At 58.8% G+C, this 20,647-nt stretch overlaps 1 protein-coding gene across 1 annotated transcript in view; it reads right to left on the bottom strand.

The window, feature by feature from the left end:
- PKP1 (plakophilin 1) overlaps window positions 1-19,170 on the bottom strand; it is a 43,991-nt gene extending 24,821 nt beyond the window's left edge. Inside the window, exons 1-2 of the mRNA XM_067729868.1 lie at window positions 18,768-19,170; window positions 9,761-9,867 (exon numbers count right to left, since the gene is read on the bottom strand). Coding sequence (XP_067585969.1) covers window positions 9,761-9,867; window positions 18,768-18,969 — 309 coding nt within the window. The 5' untranslated portion in view covers window positions 18,970-19,170. The remainder of the gene's footprint in view (window positions 1-9,760; window positions 9,868-18,767) is intronic.
- Between the last annotated feature and the right edge of the window lie 1,477 nt (window positions 19,171-20,647).

Below are 20,647 nucleotides of genomic sequence, written 5' to 3'. Positions count from 1 at the left end.
AGGGAAGGCATGGAGGAGCGAGCGCGGGCCCCCATGCCCTGCACCCATGCTCGTTCCTGGTGCACACAAGCTGCCCTGAGAAATCAGGACATCACGTCAAGACTGCCGACTGAGGCCGAGCCCGGAGTCTCTGCACTGAGACGAGTCGTCCTGAGCTTCTTGGGCTCTAGAAGCTGAGCCACCTCCCTCCCAGCCTCGGGGGCAGTCAGAGGGAGGAGGGCCTGCCCCGAGCCCCCCAGCTCCCTCCACGCCTCCCCCACGGCACCTCGCCCTTCCCCCAGCTCTGTGGGCCTCCCAGAGCTGCTTAGGGCTGCGGGGAGATGGGGAGAGCCTGGGGTCTCCTACCGACCCTCCACAGGAGCAACTGATCCTACAGGGCTTGGTGCCCGGCAGGCCCTGGGTTAGTACAGAGGGCCACAGACCTTGGCCGGAAACCTCATCTTTAAATGCTCCATTCAAGGGATTTCCCTGGTGGTCCAGTGAGTAAGACTGCGCTCCCAAGGCAGGGGGCCCGGGTTCCATCCCTGGCTGGGAACTAGATCCCCCATGCATGCCGCACCTAAGAGTTTGCATGCCACAACTAAAAAGAAAAAACCAAAAAACATGCCACCACGAAGACCTGGCACGGCCTGAATAAATAAATATTAAAAAAAGAAAAAGAAAAGATCTACATGCTCCATTCAAAAAGGCCTTCAGCTGGGCACAGGGCAGTCACCGGTGAGGGGAGGGGGAGCCACCTGGATGTGTCTTTAATGTTTGCCAACCTCCCTTCTGAGCAGAAAGATAAAAAGCCTTTTTACCCACTTGGAATTAAGCAATGATTTGTTTCCATTCTATTTATTGTTATTGATTCTAAATTATGGTAAGCCTTCTTTTATGGCAAAAGATACTTTTTTTTCTCTCAAGTTACTGATACAAAGTTTCTTTTCAAAATGAAAGCACTGAAATTTAAAAGGAAGTTTATTAAAAATGAGTAAATAATAGCTGGTGTGATGATTTTGTAAAACCTCTGACAGCAGAGATCAGATGAAACTCTGTTGCCTGCAGTGGCCAAGGTCCCCTCCTGTGACAGTGTGACCAGGAGCACAGGGCAGGGGCCCCAGAGGTCGGGTTCTAGCCCTGGTTCTACCCTGAGTGGCTGTGCAGCCTTGGGCAGTCACCTCACCTCTCTGAGCCTCTCCGTTTCCCCAACTAGAGCCAGGGCTGTAAGGCTTCTGACTTTTAGTGTCGTTTCAGCCCCGCTGGAGTCACACTCGCCCTTCTCCCCAGCCTAGCTCAGAGCTTCAGAACAAACCCAGGAGGCTGTCTTCACCCCCACTCCGGGCCACGCCCTTGTGCAGGTGTGTGTGGGGGGGTGCCCCCTGCTAGAGCCCCCAAAGCTGCACCCCTCCCCAGCTGCGTCTCCACCTCCTCCGTCCACCCCCGCCCCACTGGATTTTCCTTTTCAGCTAAGTTTGCTCTCCTGCGCTGGAAGACTTTGGTGGAGGCATGCCAGGGCGGGGCCCTGGGCGGGGGAGGCTGAGCCCCACCCTAGGGCGGGGTGAGGTCCTCATCCACCTACGGGAAAGGCTGCTGCCTTTGTCAGCGGAGTCTGGTGACAAAAGGCAGTTGCAACCAGAAGAGGCCCTGGACGACCTGCCCAGGGCTTTGTTTTGGCGGCCTCCTTCAGGGCCCCTCCTCCCTCCCGGCTCTGGAGCCCTTGTCGCTCGCCCGCCGGGCAGGAGACAAGGTCCTGACTCTTCCTCCTTCTCCTCGTGTCCCCCGACACCCCACGCAGAGCTGACTGGGCTCTGGACCCAGTTCTGCCCAGTCTACCTGTGAGGTACCTCCCGGGCAAGCCCCTGCACTTCTCCATAGCCTGACTTCCCTGCGAATAAAATCGGAATAACAGGAACCAGTTCACCCGTCCAGATCTCACAAAGGTGGAAGGATCAGGTTGGGAAGTGGAAACAGGATTACCTGTATACGTTGAAACCGCTCCATAATTCAAGGGGTTCTGAGGACTGGGCTTCCTCCCACTGACAGCCCACCAAACGTGAAGGTGGCGGTCCTGGCAAAGCCGGCACTTCCTGCTAATCCAGAACCCCAGGGCTCCGTCCCCAGACCTCCAGGACCCTGGGGACCAGGGCTGGTGCTAGGGAAGAAGGTTGGGTGGTCACCTGGTGCCACCCGCCGATGACAGACCAGGAGACTGAGGCCCGGAGAGGGTTAAGGAGCTCGTGCTGCAAACCCCAGCATTTCATCACACCCTTTCTCACGCTGGTGTCTCGTCTGTTAGTTGCTTTTGTTTTCTTTTAAATAAATTATTTTTGGCTGCGTTGGGTCTTCGTTGCTGCACGCAGGCTTTCTCTAGTTGCGGCGCGCGGGTTTTCTCTAGTTGCGGCGAGCGGGGGCTACTCTTTGTTGCGGTGTGCGGGCTTCTCATTGCGGTGGCTTCTCTTGCTGTGGAGCACGGGCTCCAGGCATGCGGGCTTCAGTACTTGCGCCTCGTGGGCTCAGTCGTTGTGGCTCGCGGGCTCTAGAGCGCAGGCTCAGTAGTTGCGGCGCACGGGCTTAGGTGCTCCATGGCATGTGGGATCTTCCCGCACCAGGGCTCGAACCCGTGTCCCCTGCATTGGCAGGCGGATTCTTAACCGTGCACCACCAGGGAAGTCCCCTGTTAGTTGTTTTTAACTAGAGTGTTAGGGCTTTCAAGTCTTGTTGGCTCAGTAGATTAGTTCTTGTCAGGAGTTAAAAAAAAAAAAAAGGCAAAACTAAAACTCGCTAATTTTCTTCTGGAGCGAAATAAAGAAGTTTGCAATTGTCCTTGATTCTTCAAATCTTCCCTCTAAGGTTTCAGCGGCTCTACTGTGACACGTGTGTCAGAAGGAAGGTGGGAACAAAGCCAGATCACAGGGGAGCCTCCTTCTTGGGGAAAGACGCTGACCGGAAGTGACAGGTGGATTAAAGCCAAAGGAAGATGTAAAACCAGGCTCGGTCCTCTCTCAGAGGAGGGGGAACTCCTTCCCGAGCCCATCTGGGAGGGGCCCCTGCAGACTGTCCAGGGCTGGCAAAGCCCAATGCTCCCACCCACCAACCACACAGTGGCCACACTGAGTCCCCTGCACGGACGGACACGTCTCTCTGGACATTGCGACCGATTGCCTGCCTCCCTCCCCCACGAGGGTCCACCAGCTGGGACAGTGACAGGTGACTACCTTCCCCTGGGCCTGGCCTCTGGAGCTGCCCTTCTCGGAGCGATGCCTGTGCCTGTGAGCACTCACAAAGGACGGCCCAGGGGCTACGGTCCCAGCTCCAAGCCTGGCAGCACCCCTCTGCCCGCTCCTGTCGGCTAAGGGCAGCCCCCAAGCCCAGCTCCCCGCCTGGAGCCCGTCCTGGGACTCCGCTTGCATTGATGTGCGGGCCGGGTCCTCCCCCTTCACCGGCCCGCAGTGCCGACTCCTCTCCCCCCAGGGAGGACATACAACACAGGACGTCAGAGCCGAGGAGACAGTCTGATGGTGCCCCTGGGGCCCGGCAGGGATGGAGGGCCAGCAGCGGTCGCTGGGCAGTGCTGGGGAGCCCCATGCCCAGGCCAGTGGCCTTTCCTCCACCTCACCCCTGGCTTCTAAAGAGTCCCTGCCCCCCCCCCCAATCTGAGCCAGGAAGAGCAGCCTCTCCGAGAGGCTGGAGTCAGCCCTCGGTGAAAAGCGGCTCAGAAGGACGCTCCGGCCCGGGGCCAGCAGGATCGTCCGGCACAGAAAGCAGGGCCACCCCATGCACATGGCCACTCTGAGGGACACCCCGACGTGGGCGTATGAGTTTGAACAGAGGGGGTATCTCCAGCCTCAGTGACGCCCAGCCGGGCGCTGCTCCTACAGGAGGGAGCCCGGGCGGGGGGCCGGCCCGCGGCCCCCACTCCCTCGCCTCCTGTCTCGGACAAATTCTGTCCCTTGACAGCAGCATCCTCGTTGGGCGAGAGCCCGGGGCCCGCGGGACCGGGTGGGGGTGAGTCACTGCTGGCAGGGAGACGCTGTGCAGGCACCGCCAGAGAACCCAGCTGAGAGAGGGGAGCAGGGCCGGAGGCGGGGCGGGGTTTTTGTTTTGTTTTGTTTTGCGTTACGCAGGCCTCTCACTGTTGTGGCCTCTCCCGTTGCGGAGCACAGGCTCCAGACGCGCAGGCTCAGCGGCCATGGCTCACGGGCCCAGCCGCTCCGCGGCATGTGGGATCTTCCCGGACCGGGGCACGAACCTGTGTCCCCTGCATCGGCAGGCGGACTCTCAACCACTGCGCCACCAGGGAAGCCCCGGGGCGGGGTTTTTAAGCAGTGGGAGTTACCGGCCCGCCTCCCCTCTGTAGAGCTAAAGGAAATGAGGGCCCACCAGCTCTCCATCCTGCTGCAAGGGTTAATTGCCTGCTGTTTCCCCGGCGCCTGGAGGTGCCCAGATGAAAGCGGGGAGGTCATGCAGAAGCCCTCACCCACCTGCAGGCCCCGGAGACCACCGTGAGGCCCAGGCTGTGTGTCCCGCAGCTGTCCAGAGGAAGCTCTCGAGCCGCACAGAGCCCTGAAAAGTTGGGGCTGAAGGGGTCCTTGGCTAGGTCTAGTCCAACAGCCTTGCTCCGTGGATAAGAAAAGGTCTCAGGAGGTGAAGACCCCCCGGGTCCTTCCCTCCGCTTGTAGCAGCCAAGCTGAGACCAGAATCCAGGCCTCCTACCCGATCGGGTGTGTCCTATCTACAGCCCCGACTGCCCTTCGAGATAGAAATTCTCCCCTATTTCAGAAATGGGCAAGCAGCTGAGGTTAAGAATTTGCCGAGGGTCATCCAGCTAGCTGAGGGCCCAGGACTGGTCCCTCCACACCACCTGCCATGGGAGGGGTCTGTGTTTACTGGGACCTTTCTCTGCTTCAAGGGCTAGAGTCCTGCCGTTTTCTCTCCGGCAGCCCCTCGGCCTTGGGCCCTGCCGCCTGCAGACCCTGCACACACGTGGCTCACCAGAGCCTGGGCTCCCACGTCCCACGGAGCTGTGCACAGCCTCAGCCCTCTCATCTACAGAAGAGGGCCACCCAGGTGTCTCTGGGTCTGGGGTGGGCAGGACCAGTCCCCCTCAGGGAGAGGGTTCCCAGCACGTGGTCCAGGAGACCCTGTCGTGATGGGATCACCAAATACTGACACATCAGTTAAGCAAGCACAGCTGAGAAGAGGCTGGGAGGAAGATTTGCTAGCGAATCCTGGATTTTTTTTTTAATACTTTTTCTTTTTTGGCCTCCCCGTGCGGCATGCAGGATCTCAGTTCCCCGACTAGGGATTGAACCCGTGCCCCCTGCAGTGGCAGCTCGGAGTCCTAACCACTGGACCACAGGGGAATTCCCTGAACCGTGGATTAAGGCAGAGAAATGGGGTCAGTGGCCAGAATGAAGGCAGAATTTCCCCTGGCCGTTCTCCCGGGGAGTGTTGGCCTCCGCCCCCACCCCGAGCACTGGGCTGGTGTAACAGAGCACGGTGGAGGGATTCAGCACGATGCCCCCACGGGATACCCTGGCCCAGCTGCTGCGCGCATGGGATCGGCTCCCGGCTCCCGGCGGGATGCTCTAGGCCCGTCCACAACCAAAGCACGTTTCACTCCACGTGACGCCCAGAGGGACGTAAGCGCTCTAGGTGTGCTTCTTGATTTGTAAATAGGAAAACCATTTGGGGCCGGAGGCGGTGGAAAGGGAGACCCTCCTCTTAATCCAGAACCTTCCCTGGACGCTAAACTGTCCACCTGCCGCAACGTCATCCAGGACAAACCCACATGCTTTCAGTGATTTCTGCTCCCTCCTCCCTCACCCTGCTGTCAGCCGACCCAGGGGACGTGTTCAAAGTGCCCCGTACAAGGACCTCAGGGGGGCCGTCAGCCTCCCTTTGCTCCCCTAAAGTAATTCTGCCTCGGTCCCCGACCTAGGACAGGGGCACTTAGGGAGTCTTGTTTTTATTACAGGGAATGGGTGGAAACACACCCTGACCTGGGGAACGCCAGATACAGCAAATAAAAATGCAGGCCCCCCAGTTACATTTGACTATCAGGTAAACAAGTAACACTGTAGGATCAGTATGTCGCAAATATTGCATTTCTTTATGTTTAATTGGTAGCCCACCCTGACCCCCACAGCTGAGTGGCTCCAGCTTGAGTCTAGGAAGGAAAAAGGGGCCACTGCCCTGCGTCTTTTGTGTGAGGCTGACTCACCAAGGAAAGAGTAGGCTTGGCTGGGGGACGGAAGGGGGGAAATGAAGGGATTTGAACCCATGCGTCTGTTCCAAGTCCCCAGAACATGCTATAGTTTTAAATATTGAGACTGCAAAAAAAAAAAAAACACCAGAAAACATCCCATAAAATGCCCAACAAAAGAGCGCAAATGTCTGGGGCGATGAAAGGAAACTCCATCAGGTTAGGAGTTAGGAGGCCAGGGGTCTCGTCTGCTCTCCCATTAACCAGCCATGTGACCCTTGTCCTTACTGGGCCTGAGTGTCCTCAACTATGAAATGCCAACCTTGTCGGTCCCTACATAGTCCCCGAGTCTGGTTCTGAGAACTGGGACAGAAGAGTTGAGTCTGCTCATCTGAGAAACAGGGCTGGATGTGCCCCACCCTTTGCACCAGCTCACCTGCTCCTCCCTGGGCCTCTGGGCATCACTGACCAGCAGATACGGTCTCCGAGGACCAGGAGAGAATAGAGAACGACTGGCCAACGACTTTCTCGGGACCGGTTCTTCTTTTCCTTAAGCCCCTTGATGCTTTTTGTGTGTCAGACTAACTCTGTTTCATTCTATGACAAGACCGTCTATATTCCATTTTCTTATCTTGTGATATAAGTGATCATAGATTATAAATGGTAGGATGAGATATATCTCATCTGTTTTTTTAAATTAAAAGACTATGCTGAATTAGAATATAAGGTAACATCATAAGGTACCACCACTGCTTTTTAAACATTTTTAGAACAGATCCTTTGCATACTTAAATAAAATACGTCGTCAGTGGTGACCAATCTTTGTTATTTGAAGTTGATCTGATATTTGAAACAAGACAAGTCTGAGGAGTGAGGCTCTCAGAGGGCTTAATATCATTTCCGCTCAAACACAGGTCCTGACAACACACAAATGGGGCTGGTTTTCTTAGATGGCCGCTAAAATGGCACTAACAACAATTATATTTTATAAAAAAAATTTTTTTAGAGGTTCCAGAAACACTTCCGGCAATGGCAGCACAGCTGGACTCTTCCAGCTTAGCAACGATCTGTCTGCGGTCCTCCCAGGGCAGATGGAGGCTACTCTGAGGAGGGTCCGTGGGCCCTGTTCCCTCCCCCTGCCCTCTGCGCTCGTTTCTTGGGGGGGGGGGCACTGAACTTCCCTGGCTCAGCTGTGCCAATCCCTGGGAAAATCCCATGGCTCCCCTATTGCCTTGCCCCCTGCCCCCCTTCCCCTAAGTCCTGACTAGCGGTTCCGCCATCGTGGCTGACGTGCTCGGCTCCAGCAGCAATCCTTCCACCCATCCGCCTCCCTCCACCAAAGCCCCGTGTCCCACAGCCCCTCCTGAGCTAAGCAAGCCGGAACACGTGTCCAGGCAGCTCCTGACTGAGTCACTCTGAAATCCCGCCGGCAGAGAGAAGGAGCGACGAGGGCTGGGCCTTGGGGTTCGGGAAAGGAGGGAATTCTCACCGGGCGTCAGAAAAGAGTCACAGGGAGGGTGTAGGGGCAGCTGGGAGCTGGTGAGGATCGAGTTAATGGACCAGAAGCAGCGCTGAACCCAGCCGCACACAGGCTCTCCCAAGAAGGCCCTCAGAACGAGTTCCCTGCAGGTCCTGGTTACAGATCCCCACATGTAGCAACCCCTCATCTGATGACACGTCCCGGTTAATGTAACACGTCAACCCCTGAGTGGAGATGAAGCACGCGCAGATGAGAACACTGATACCCAGAGAAATCGGAGCTCGATCTAAAGTCACAGAGTCAGAGAGCAGCCAGAGGCCCAGGGCGGGAACCCAAGCGCCAAGTTCTGATTGGGCAACGCAACATTGTAAAGACACAGAACATCTGCGCGGTCAGCACGATTACTCATCTGACTGCTGGTCCCGTCCAGGGACCTGCCCCTCCTTGGGTCTCTCCTAATCCTTTTCACGGGCATTACGAAGTCATCTTCTCAGATTCTGCCTGGTCATCAGTCACTCCGTCAAAGCCCTTTACTCACACCTATGCCTGGTCTGCCCGCCTACTGGGCTCAGTCAACTGTATTTATCAGTTATCGGCGCTGAGGGTATCAACTGACATTAAGAATAGGGAAAAACGGAGGGAACTAAATTCACAGCAAACCTAGTTAAAGCTGCGACGAAAGACAAATCCTCCCAAATCAGCCCCAGTGAGACCTTATGTAGGAAGGAATCGAGTGGATGGCAAGGAACACCTAACTCATAAACCTCCCACCTCTCTCCTGCCCGGGACCCCGACATCTGTGAGCAATGTGGACTCAAAGCGAAAGCTGCTAAAACCTGAGGCCCAAGCGGACGGAGCCCAGAGTCCCACGGAGAAGCGGCCTTTATCCCCAGCTGCACAGGCCTGAAGGGCCTCACAGAAGGATTTCCAGAACAATACAGGCTAATGTTGGAATTAGCAAAATGAAAGGGAAGTCACAGGATTTGCAGACTGGGAGGAAACCTGGGTGTCACCTAGCCCGACACCCCGATTGTGGAGCAGAAGAAAACTCCTGCGTGGGCTTGTATGGTTGAAACAGGGCATCTGCCCTGGTGCTTGATGGAGAGCTAGGGCTAAAGAAATATTTGTTCAGTAATGGGCGGACGGGCATAGCGGGATGAGATCACACAGAAAGACAGTGACAGGGCCAGGATTAAAGGATCTAGGATAATGTCTACTCATGCTAATTTAAAAAAAAAATTCTTAAGAATGATTATAATCAGGTTGGTTTTTTTTTTTTCTTTTGTTTTGCGGTACGCGGGCCTCTCACTGTTGTGGCCTCTCCCGTTGCGGAGCACAGGCTCCGGACGCGCAGGCTCAGCGGCCATGGCTCACGGGCCCAGCTGCTCCGCGGCATGTGGGATCTTCCCGGACCGGGGCACGAACCCGTGTCCCCTGCATCGGCAGGCGGACTCTCAACCACTGCGCCACCAGGGAAGCCCAATCAGGTTTTTTTTTAATGCACATTATTTCGTTTAGTCCTGACAACAATCCCCAGAGGTAGACTTTGTTATACCCATTTTACATGTGGGGGAACTGAGACCCAGAGGTAGAAGAATCTTGCCCAAGGTCACATGCTCAGCAGTAAGTAACACAGCTAGAATCTGAACGCGGGTTTGTCCAACTTACAAACTCAAGCCACATTCCCCCCTGGGCACACATCCTTGGTCATCAGCACATACCGAGGAGAGGGCTCCTTCGGGATTTTTCTAGAAACATCTAACCTATACATGACTGGACCATGAGAATTCAAACATCTTTCAAATCTATGATCAAATCAGATATATTGGGAAATGGACTTTTCTTTTGAATATGATGTTTTCTTTATGCTTTTTCTAAAATGTTCTCATCTGAGACATTCAGAAATATCCAGTCAGACAGGAGGCTGCAGTGAGAGCCACGTGTGAAATGATGGCCAAGCAAACGGACCCAGTCAGAGCTGCGGGGCCTCCCCTCGGGGACCCTTCCCACCCTGCACCGCTGTCTCGGCGACCAGGACACGCCTTCTCTTCCATGAAGCCTGAGCCCACACCCTGCGGGAAGCCGCTCCTTACCGGATAGCCCCACGCGCCGTTCCCCGCCTGGAACTTCGAGTAGTAGCTGCTTCGGCCGGTGGTCCCGCAGCTGTTGTAATTGTCGGCCAGGCCGTCATACATGGAACCTTGAGGACAGGGGCAAGGGTTAGGCCATTCGCTCCCCACAGCCCTCCTGCCCACGGCGTCCCCTCCGCATCTGGTGCCCTGCGGCCCTCGGAGACCAGGGCCGAGGCCTTGGAGGAGGAGAACGGGGAAGCAGCCGTCTGCTCACCTTCTCCCTCTCTCCACCCGGCCCTCCACAGCCAGATGGCTGCAGGGTCAGCTCCGAGGGCCTCGGCCGACCCCTTCCTGGGGGTCTACCCCTGTGGCCAGGGGTGGGCAGACACCTACAGGTCAGGAGTTGGCCTGGAGGGCTTCAGGCCCCCGTCATCCCGGTCCAGGGAATTACAACTCCGAGTTCCACAAGGATGGCCTTCCCACTCATGGACGAGAGCCCGGAGCTCCACATGGCAGCTCCAGAGCCTCAGGGCCGCAGGGCAGCTCCGCAGGGTCCGGGGCCGACGCCACGCGGGACTCTGGTCCCCGAGCCCAGCTTTCCGCCCCCTCCTGCATCTCCCAGGTGCCCCAGCTGCTGCAGGGGGAGCGGCCACCAACCTCAAAGGCCCGGTGAGGATTAATGAACTGTCTTCCGAGTGCTTGGGGGCCCACAGATGACAGGCTCCGGGGAGGACAGAGTGCCATTACTCCTATTAAGGGTAAAGGGGCTCTGGATTTCAGAAGGCAGCCTGGACGCTAGGCTCCTTCACCGGATGGCTGGGGAACCCGAAAGGACAGCCCAATTCTTCCCGCTGTCCTGCTGCCCTTGAAGCGAGGCTGACAGGGACCTGCCTGCGGCTTTGCTCACACCGTGTCCCGTGCCGAGTCTGCCTTCCTTCCTCGGCCACAGCCACTGAATCGCAGCCGTCTGTAAACCCACGTTCAAAACCTGCAGCCGGGCCCCGCCCAAGAGGCTGTCCTGCCGTCCGTACCCCAGGTCACATCCTGCCTGGTGCCCCATTTCCTAGACTAGGAACCATGGCCCCACGGCCTGGGCGTCCGGAGCAAGGGTGGTCCTACACTCGTACTAAGCGATGGCCCCTGGGGAAAGTCGATCCAGGGAGAGGGGGTTGACCCAGCATCAGGGGAAGGGTCCGGCCGGGATCCCACTTGGCTCAATTCACCCCTCCCCATCGGCTGTGCTCCCTCAGACTCCCAAGCCTTTGGGGGTGAGCGCTGGAGCGTCTGAGCTGGGGGGAGAAGACAGAGCAGAGGGGCAGCTTTGGGTTGTGGCAGATGTCCCTGCCTGGTGCCACCTCCTCTGTCCAGAGCCAGGTGACCCCCAACAGCTCACAGGAGGGGCAGTGTCCCTGATTCTCCATGCTCCCCATCACGGAGGATCAACTGGCCACTGGGGCTGCCGGCTGTGGCACAGACCCCCTGTCCTGGGCGCCTAGCGGTGCTGGAATTGGTCCTGGCTCCGGCATTTGGGCAAAGCACTTGCCTTCTCTCGGCCTTGGCTTCCTCTTCTACAGAAAGAGGGGTTTGGCCTCTCTGGACCTCAAGGTCCCGTGGTTGTGTGATTACAGTGACTTGTGTCTGGGCATTCAGAGAAGCCTGACCTCTCTTCTCTAGAGACAGGGCTCAGCAAGGAAGAAGTTTGGGCATCAAAGGCTACATCATCACCTCCTTTGCTGCCTGCCTCAGGGTCCCCCAGAGGTGTCCCCACCCCAGAAAGCCCCAGGCCCAGGCCTGGCTCCAGAAGGGACGCCCCTGAGGCTCTGAATTGCTCCAAGCTCCCTGCTGAATGCAGGCAGCTCATGCCTCTTCCTTTCTCCAGAAGCTCTGGAAAAGCTGCCTTTGTCAGGAGGAGTCTGGAGGCAATCTCATGGGCGTGGACGCCCAGAACTCGCTCTCACCGAGAAAAGGGGCTGCAGCCAGGAACCCCGGTGGCCGACAGCCAGCGTCCCGTCTATCTCCCCTCCTGACACCCCTTCCAGGGCAGGCCAAGGCAGGGTTCACCTGGGCAAGGGATTTCTCACCCAAGGGCAAGCGTGGGTCAGCCAGCTGCTTTGGATGAAAAATCTGGGGTGGTGACAGACACAGAGTTATGGGAGAGGCGTCTCCAGGAGGCTCCGTGGAGGGCAGGCTCCCACAGAGCCTCCGCCCTGCTGGGGAGGGAGTCTGTCAGCAGTGATGTCACTCGCCCTCTTGGTCATCAGGTGAAGCATATCCTCCCCGACACCCTGCACCTGCCCGCCTCCCTCTCATTCTCCTCTGTGTGACAGGCGGGGAGTTCTCTGCCGTGGAGGCAGATGACCTCTGGAGTACCTTATCATTTCAAGGCCAGTCCCTGTGACCCAGGGGGGACTGTGGTGATGACAGGTGTGGGTTGTAACTCTCACTTCTGGTTGGGCCAAGGCCTCCAGGCCCTTCCAGGCAGCTCCTGAAGGCATCTCCCCAAGATCACCTGCAACTGGGGGTCAAAATGCCTGACTCCCATCGTGAGCTGCCTGGCTTGGCCTCCTTGTGAGAATGTGGCTGCCATCACACCAGCCAGCACTGCTGCTCCGGCGGGAGGCAGCTGCCCTTGCACCAAGGTTTCGAGGGTGGGGTGTCCAGACATCTCACACACTTGCAGTCACACCTTGCAGTGTACCAGATACCCGAAGGGGTGCAGGCGGGAGGCGAGCCATTTGTGAGACTGTTACTCCCACAGCAGAAGCGAGCGCTCCCTCTCCTGACCCTGGGGGGTCTGGTTGGGAAGTACCACCCTCTGAAAGTCAAGTTCAGCAGGAAGAACATGGAGCTTCTCACTGAGAGTGATGGGACAGCTCTGATGGCCTGCACTTCTCCACTGGCCCCTTGACCTCACTGGACGTCACTTCTAGGAAGTCTTTCCTGATGACCCCCACCTGGTCCCCGTGCCCCAGGCTGCCTGTCCTCTCAGTGCAGGGTACGGTGAGGTACGGTCCCCCTGCCCAGCTCTGGTGCCTTGAGGCTCAGTGTTCCCATAACCGCAGCAGGGGACTGGGGTCCAGGCCCCCCTCCCACCCAAAGAGGTCCCTGGCGGGTCGGTGAACCGGGGAGAGGCTGGAGCCAGAACACCCAAGGCTATATTCTCAGGGAGGTGGGTCCCAGCACCAGTTTGCCCCACAGTCACCCCACCTCCCGGGAAGCACTGCACCCGCTGTTGTCGCTGGAAGGGCCCATGGGCCTTTCCGCGTGGCCCAACTGTGTGTCTGCCTCGAGGCATCCGCCCTCCCACAGGAGCCTGGGGTCAGAGAGCAGAGGTCTGCCTTACCTGTGGACCAGCATGGCCGGCCGCTCCCCACGCTGCAAGCCTCACTGTGGGTCACTGCTCCGGGTGACAAGCCATCTCAGAAAACCCACCCCGCACACGGCAGCACCCGGAGCCCCTTCCCTGTGGCCTTGCACGGGCGGCCTGACTCTCCCGGTGTCACTGGGCAGCCCTCTGTCAGGACCCCCGGGATTCCTTCCCCACTGGGACGGGTGAACCTTCGCAGGGATGACTCACCCTTCCACCCCCAAGCATTCCATGGGTCACACCCGCCACGCCTGAAACATTCCTGCTCTCCTTCTCAGGCAGGCCTCTCCCTGGAGCCCAAACCCTGCACAAAACCAGCTCCTCCTGGAGAAGACCCACCCCCGCCCCGGCGCCCCAACGCCCTGGGAGCCGTGTCAGCACCCGGGCTACCTGCTCGACGCACTCCGTGCTGTACATTCTGTGTGTGTCTGCTGGGGGCGCTCTCCACCCACCCCAACGCAGGACCAGACTCCACCTGGAGAAGGCCCTCGGGACACCGGCCAGCCTGGCCTAAGGGCTGCCCCAGGGGCAGAGGCTGCCCGAAACGCCTCTCCTCCACCCCAGTCTCCCCACACCCTCGTCCCTGCTAGCCACAGGCCCTCCCAGAGAGGGATGTCTGTGAACCTGCCTCTCACAAGGTTCCTACCTCTTCTAGCTGCTTCTGCACTTACATCTGCTCCTTAGCACAGAAAGCCTCAGAAAGGAAGTCCACTGCCTCTCGGCCTCAGAAACGCCTTTACTTCACCCCCTAAATCCGTCCCATCCAGGGTGCCCAGCAGGGTGAGGCCCACAGCAAGAGGAATTTAAGTTAGACAATAAGGAGAACTGTCGGAAGAGGGCACGGAGATGTCTGGGACCCCGGACTGTCCCGCAGCCGGGCTCCTGCCCCTCGAACATCGCAGGGGATGTTCTGCCCTCCACCCAGGCCAGTGGGGCGCTCGTGGACACGCCGCCCTGTCCTGGACGGGAGGAGTTCAGCTCAACCCCACCTGACATGCTGGCGCAGTCGCTGCCCTTTCCTGGGCACGTGTACAGAACGGAAACACCAAAGCACACCGGGGTGTGTTCAAACCCAGCTCTGCTGGAAACCTGCTTCTCCTCCTCACGACCTGTGTGTGGCCACCACTAAGCCTAAGTGCTGAACTGAGGGCAGAAGCATGCTGGGGCCTGGGCTCAGCCCCCCGAGGGGGGTCCAGGGTAAAGCATCGTCACCAGCAACTGCCACACTAGATGCCCGTCCCTGTGTGTGTGTAGAGGTGTGTGCCTGTGACGGGGTGGTCCCCACAGGGGGTCTCTGTGTGAGGGCGGGTGAGGGCCAGAACTTTGCTGCATCTCAGAACCGCCTGGGAGCCTTTAACAGTCCACATGCCCGCGCTGTCCCCATACTAACTGAACCAGAACCGCTGGGGGCCGGAAATTCCCAGACTCTTCCGACGTGTAACCATGCTTAAGGACAGTGCTTTGGGGGATAGTTTCTGGGGATCTGATGCTTCCTGGAAGGAAACCGTGAGGGCCGTGTCTTGAGGGGAGGAGCTTTTTCTGCAGCTGCAGATGGTCTGGGGAAACGGTCTGCAGAGGCCGTGAGTTATACATCTATTTCCAGTGAAATATCTGGAGATGATCTCACCCCACCTCTCACAGTTGCACAGACCCAGAGAGGGGCAGCCACTTGCCCGAGATCACACAGCAGCTGGCAACAGATCAGAGAGAACTCAAGCCTCCTGACACCAGTGGGACTCCTGCCGCTGCACAAGCTGCCGCGAGGTGGGCCGCGTGTGAATGCGCGTGTGCGTGAGGACACGTGTGTGTGTGTGTGTACAGCGGTGGGTATACGTGTGCATACACGCGTGCCTGTGTGGCGTGTGCCTACAAAGAGCCTCACATGAGGCTACCTTCCATGGAAAACAGTCCTCCATTTTGTTTTGTTCAAACATCACGTAACTTCTACGGGTCACACCCTATCGCAGAAGTAGCTCCCAGAGTTTCAAACCTAGAACAAGTGGCTTATTGATATTTACAATTCCGTGTGTGGGGAGAGGAATTTCTTTTGTTTTGTTTATTTGTTTTCTAATCTCTGTCAATGAGCTTAGCAAAGGAGCGGGGGGGGGGGGGGGGGGGGGGGAACACCCCGGAATACTCGGCATTTTTGCATGTGTTGTAACAGGCCGGTGGAAATCCTGGCTAAGCCCTCAGCTCCTAGAGGAGGCATTGTGAAGAAATGAGAACTGATCTGCTTGAAGTTTAACTAAGATGTTTCCCTGCTGGGGCAGGCCTAAGCACAGACACCACGTACCTCCTCTCGTCTCAGCTTTGGTCCTGAGGAAATAACCCCAGAAGAGACACCTGTGCCCAGCCTGTGGTCAGGGCAGGACACCTTCCAGGACAGTAGAGACAGCAGAACCTCCCCGGGTGGAGGGTCACGCCGAGACACAGCCCCCCATGAATCCAGGGAGCCGGCCAGCGGGGCCCTAAGACAGGGTCTTGGCTCCCCTGGGCACAAGCCTGCCCCCAGGAGGGCCCTGGGGAGCAGGACACCTGCCCAGCGCACCCCACCCCCACCTCTGACCATCACAGGTGGGAAATGGTGCTTCTGAGAAGAATGGAGACAGAACCTTTGGGCCCAAGGCTGACGATGGCTCCCGGGGCAGTGCGCAGGGCGCGTGGGTTAGGACTCCCTGGAATGCTGTGTGGAAGGCAGCTGGTTCCACCGAGCTGTGTGTGTGTGTGTGTGTGTGTGTGTGTGAGTGTATGTGTGTGTGAGTGTGTGTGTGTATGTATGTGTGAGTGTGTGCGCGCGTGTGTGAGAGTGTATGTGTGTGAGTGTATGTGTGCGTGTGTGTGTGTGCGCGCGCATGTGTCTGTGTGAGTGTGTATGTGTGTGTGCATGTGTATGTATGTGTGAGTGTGAGTGTGTGTGCGCGCGTGTGAGTGTGTGTGCGTGTGTGTGTGTGGCAGCGGCGGCTTCGGACTTGGATCAGAGGAGATTTGGGTTCAGCTTTAGGAAGAGATTCCAAGCGGAGCATTAAGGGCATGAAAATGGCAGTGTCTCCGCTCGGGCCAGACGACAGCGCACCAGTCCCTCTCCCCACGGTCCACCCCGCAGCGGCTCCCCGCCCGCCGCAAGGAGGTCATGTTTCCCAGCCCTGATCTCCGGCTGGGCAGCCACGTCCCCGGGTTCCTCCCGCTGCCCACGGGGACCCTCGGGAAGCGTGGGCAGCAGTGCTCAGAGGCCCCATTCAGGAGAAGATGGGTGGGCGGGTCCCGAGCAGCCTCCTCCTGCAGGGCCTCCAGGCCCCAGAGAACCCCTCCCTAACCGGGGACTGCCCAACAGGGTGGGCCGTGCGTCTGGGCCCGTGTTTGGGGAGGGCACGGCAGAGACAGGCGTTCACGCCAGGCTTCTCCCACGCGGTCCCACACCCAGCCCTCGGTGGCTCAAGGCCCCTCCCTGACAGGATGGAAGGCAGCCCTACGGGCTGGCTCCGGACAAAAGACACTCCTACTGCCAGGATCGTGGGTGGCTGACCCCTGACTGTCCTACAGGGCTACAGGGAGAGGCAGCTCCTCTGCGGTCAGTGGGGCGCACCTGGCCTTCTTCAGGGCGGGGGCCCGGGAGAATCAAAGACCCCAGAGAAACCTGCTCTTCTGTCTCGGGCAACTGAAAGAGAATTCGAGTCTGTGCAGGGGGCGAGGGGGATGGCCTAGGGCGTGGTCCTTTCACAGCCGCCAATCACCCCTCCGGGGACCAGAGCAGACACATGGAGTGAAACCAACAGGACAGAGAAGGACCAAAGCGGGGAGAGGCAGTCACAGAGCAAACGGGGGACGCCTGGGCGGTGCTGGCGAAGAGACAAAGCCGGATAAACCAGAAACGCCAGCTGCAGGTGGCCTGACGGCCTCTCCCAGCTACAGTGCCGCTGGGGAAACTGGTCAGAGCCAGGGGTAGAGGGGACATGCCTCCAGGGTCAGCCCTCAGAGAGAGACGCACTAGCCATCAGAGTCCGCCCCTGCCTGCTGACGCCCCCGGAGGACCTTGGGATGGAGAAGTGGAGAGAAGAGGGATGGATGTGTCACCCACAAAGAGAGAGGCCAGGGGCACAGTGCCCAGCCAGCGCCCCATGGGGGGATCAGAGGGGGTGTCTGGGGCACCGGGGCTGGTCTGAGACTTTTCTGGAGCTGCGAGCCTCCAGCTCAGGCCAGGGACGGAGTGGGAGCGGGACGGGGACAGGTGAGTCTGCAGCAAGGGAGAGAGGAGGTTGGCTTGAGCTGCGACTGGGCTGTGGCCAGGAAGGGCACTTTGTTTCCCAAACCTACTTCCAAATAAGGCTGGAAGCAGCTACCAAACAAAAGGGAAGGGGGCAGGCGCTCTGGAGGCTGTGACCTCGAGTGGGGGTCTGGGAGGAGAGGAGTAGGGGGCACAGCCGCACAGACCTTTGGGTTTGGGGTGCAGGGGAGTCCTCCGCCAGCCACTTTCTCCCGCTCAGCTCTACACGGGGACCACTTGGGCGGGGGCACAGAGGTTGAAATCGTGAGCTGGTGTGTGTGTGTGCACGCGCACGTACGCACGCGTGTGTGGGAGAATCGGTGAGGATTCATCTCCTTTGTCCCCCCCTCTTCACTACCTTCTCCCCGCTCTCTCATGAACTCCTGACTTGATCAATGTATCTCTTTTTTTCAATAAGTAAATCTTGGATGACCCGTACTGTTTGCAGTCTGCAGGTCTTTGTTAGCATTTAAATAAGTAAACAGAAGGTACCCTGATCCGTGTGTAATTCTCACTGGGAATTGTTTATATGAAAGCATTTGGTCTAAAAATCCTCCGCAAAGGGCCCTGTCAGGTATCATACCTTCCTCCTTGCGTTTCAGGGGTCCTACCCCTTTCTCCTGGCCGCCCCCAGGTGGGGGAGCTTACCGTGGAGGGGAGAGGGCTGGCCAGGCCGGCACCTAGATGGACAAGTGCCCACCACGAGGGCCCAGCAAGGCGGGGGGTCGAGGGCGGGGCATTCCCAACCTTGGCCACCGAATTCCCTAGTTGCCCCTAAGACACTTGTTTCTAGGCAAGCTGAGTGGGTCAGGGCGAATCCCGTAGGAAAGTGGGTTTCTCTCAGCCACGGGAAAGAGGGCATCCTGGTCCCCTTCCCGGCCTCAGTCCCCAGGGTCCGCACTGGCCCGGGGCGACCTTGGAACCACACACGCCTCTTCCAGGTGCGAGGCTCCCGCTACCACGCCGCGCAGTCACAAGGGCTTGTCTGCTCCCTGCGCCACCTCCCCGGCCGCCCGCCCCTCCTGGGCCTCCACTCGGGTCTCCGTGACTCCCTGCCCGTCGGGCAGCCACGCACCGCCCTCCCCCCAGACCCCCCCAGCCACTGAGATCCCGCAGCTAAGTCCGGGCAAGATGGGGCGGGGTGAGGGAGGCGCACGACCCCGGGCGACCGGGTAAGACAGGACGCGGAGACAGTTCCCCGGAGCAGGCCGGGGAAGAGAAAGCCCTGGGCCCCGAGAACGGCCCTGACTGCGTCTCCCACCGCGCCCCCACCCCCCAACACCGTGAGCGCGCCGCCGACCGGCGGCTGCACAGTAGACCCGGCGGCGGAGGGGAGCGCTGCTGGGGTCTGCGCGCGCCCCGCGCCCCGCCGCCCGGCCACGCGCGCATCCGGCCTTTACCTCGGATGGAGTGGCTCGGGGTGGACGACTGGGAAGTCTTGGACTTCTGCCGCTTGACGGTCATCATCACCTGCTCCTGCACGCGCTGCTGGCCCGACGTGCCGGTCTTTATCTTCAGGTCCGACGGCAGGGCCAGCGTCGAGTTGTCCTGGTCCTGGAAGCATTCGTAGGCCAGGGCGGTCTTGAGCGGCGAGTGGTTCATGGCGGCGCGGGGCGCGGGCCCGGAAAGCGAGCGGCAAGGTGCGAGGTGCGGGGCTCGCGACGTGCGGGTAGGCAGCGGGGTCTTCTCGTGCTCAGAGGCTCCCTGTGCCCATAGAGCGACGACCACGCGCGTGACAGCTCCCGGCTGCTGCTCCCGGCACTTCCACCCGGCGCGTCCTGGCCCAAGCACTGGCGGGCCCGCCCTTCGCCGCGCTGGATATACCGCCCCGCCCGGCGCCGCCCCCTCCCCGCCGCGGCCGCTCCAGCGGAGCCCCGGGCGCTGAGCTGCGGGCCGGGCGCTCTGGGGGCAGGGCTTCAAGTCCCGAGCCTGGACCGTGCTCTCTCTTCCTTTGTCCCCCTTCCCTCTCCCCGCGACCTGCCGAGGTGAGGCCTCCGCCGGGGAGCCGCCCTCTGTCCCGGCGGTCCTGCGCGCTCAGGGATAGAGTGCGTGCTCAGCTCGGGACTGAGGGAGACTTCTCTCTAGGAAAAAGGAGTCTTTCTCGACTGCGCCCCCTGCACAGCCAGATGCCCATCTGCCTCCGTGCAGAGGTCACTGCGGAGACCGGCCCTGTGGATGGGGGCTCCCAGGCTGACGGCAAGGAGCACAGCCCGGTCCAACCTGCAGAGAGGGGGTGAGGGCCTGAAGCCCACAGCAGGATGAGACTTGAGATGGAAAACCACAAAGTAGTGCCCACCCCCCAGGGCATGGGCATGCCAGGGGAAACACCAGGTGAACAGTGGGTGTCTCTGAAACTCCAGACTTAGCCTGAAATGGGTGCCTGGTACATCTTCGGGGCTCAATAAAAAATATGTTTTAACGGACGAGTAAATGAAGACTAGCTAATTTAAGGTAAATTAAGTCTGATTTGAATCCTACCCAGATCCTTACTGAAAAACCATGAGGTAGCCTACCCCTTAAAACTACCTGGCTGTGGACTTATTATCCTAGGACGTCGTGTGCATTCTCCCATACTCCCTGGGGCGTGTGTAGCGATGTTTCATTCTTGTAGCTTTGTCCGCAGGCCCCGAGGTAGCCGGCGCCAGGGAACCTGGTGTGTAACAGGAACTGAATATTTCAAACCTATGTTGATGGAAATCTTTCTAAGGGCAGCACACCCCTGCCTTTCCCCCTTTGGCAAAAGACCCTGAGCACATTTATGCATTTCTTGACAACTCAGGGTTCCCGTGCTGGACACCCAGTGCTGAACAGACAGTGCAGTCCGGTCAGCTTCTGTGTGTTCCGGGCTCCTCCAGCCATCACCTCTGCTGTCCTTTGTAGCTGGCACTCGCAGCTCACACCCTTCACTTTCAGCTTGCCCTTCTGCTCTGCAGAGGAAGGGACCCTCAGAATCTATGCTCGTGGGGAATTCTGTGAGCTGGACTTGAGAAGCCCAGGGATGGTCTCAGGGACCACATGATGGTCACTCGCTCGCTTCCTGAGACGTGGGTGTTCCATGCAGGAGCCCAGCTGTTCTCCGTAATGCATTCCTGGGAGCCACGTGCAGAGAAGAATATCGTAAAGCACATCGTGGATTCAATAGAAATAGTTTTCTGATTGAGGGTTATGTCCCTAAGAACTTAGAGTCAAATAAACCGGAGATGTGACCAACAGTACGTCGTGGATACCAAAGCCCAACCCCTGTAGACCTTGACTATCACTTCAGATAGTAAGATTCTGC

This window comes from Pseudorca crassidens, chromosome 2, assembly GCF_039906515.1.
Source record: "Pseudorca crassidens isolate mPseCra1 chromosome 2, mPseCra1.hap1, whole genome shotgun sequence".
Taxonomy (NCBI): Eukaryota; Metazoa; Chordata; class Mammalia; order Artiodactyla; family Delphinidae; genus Pseudorca; species Pseudorca crassidens.
The sequence above is the reverse complement of the archived record's forward strand: the minus strand, read 5'-3'. Positions and strand labels throughout refer to the sequence as shown.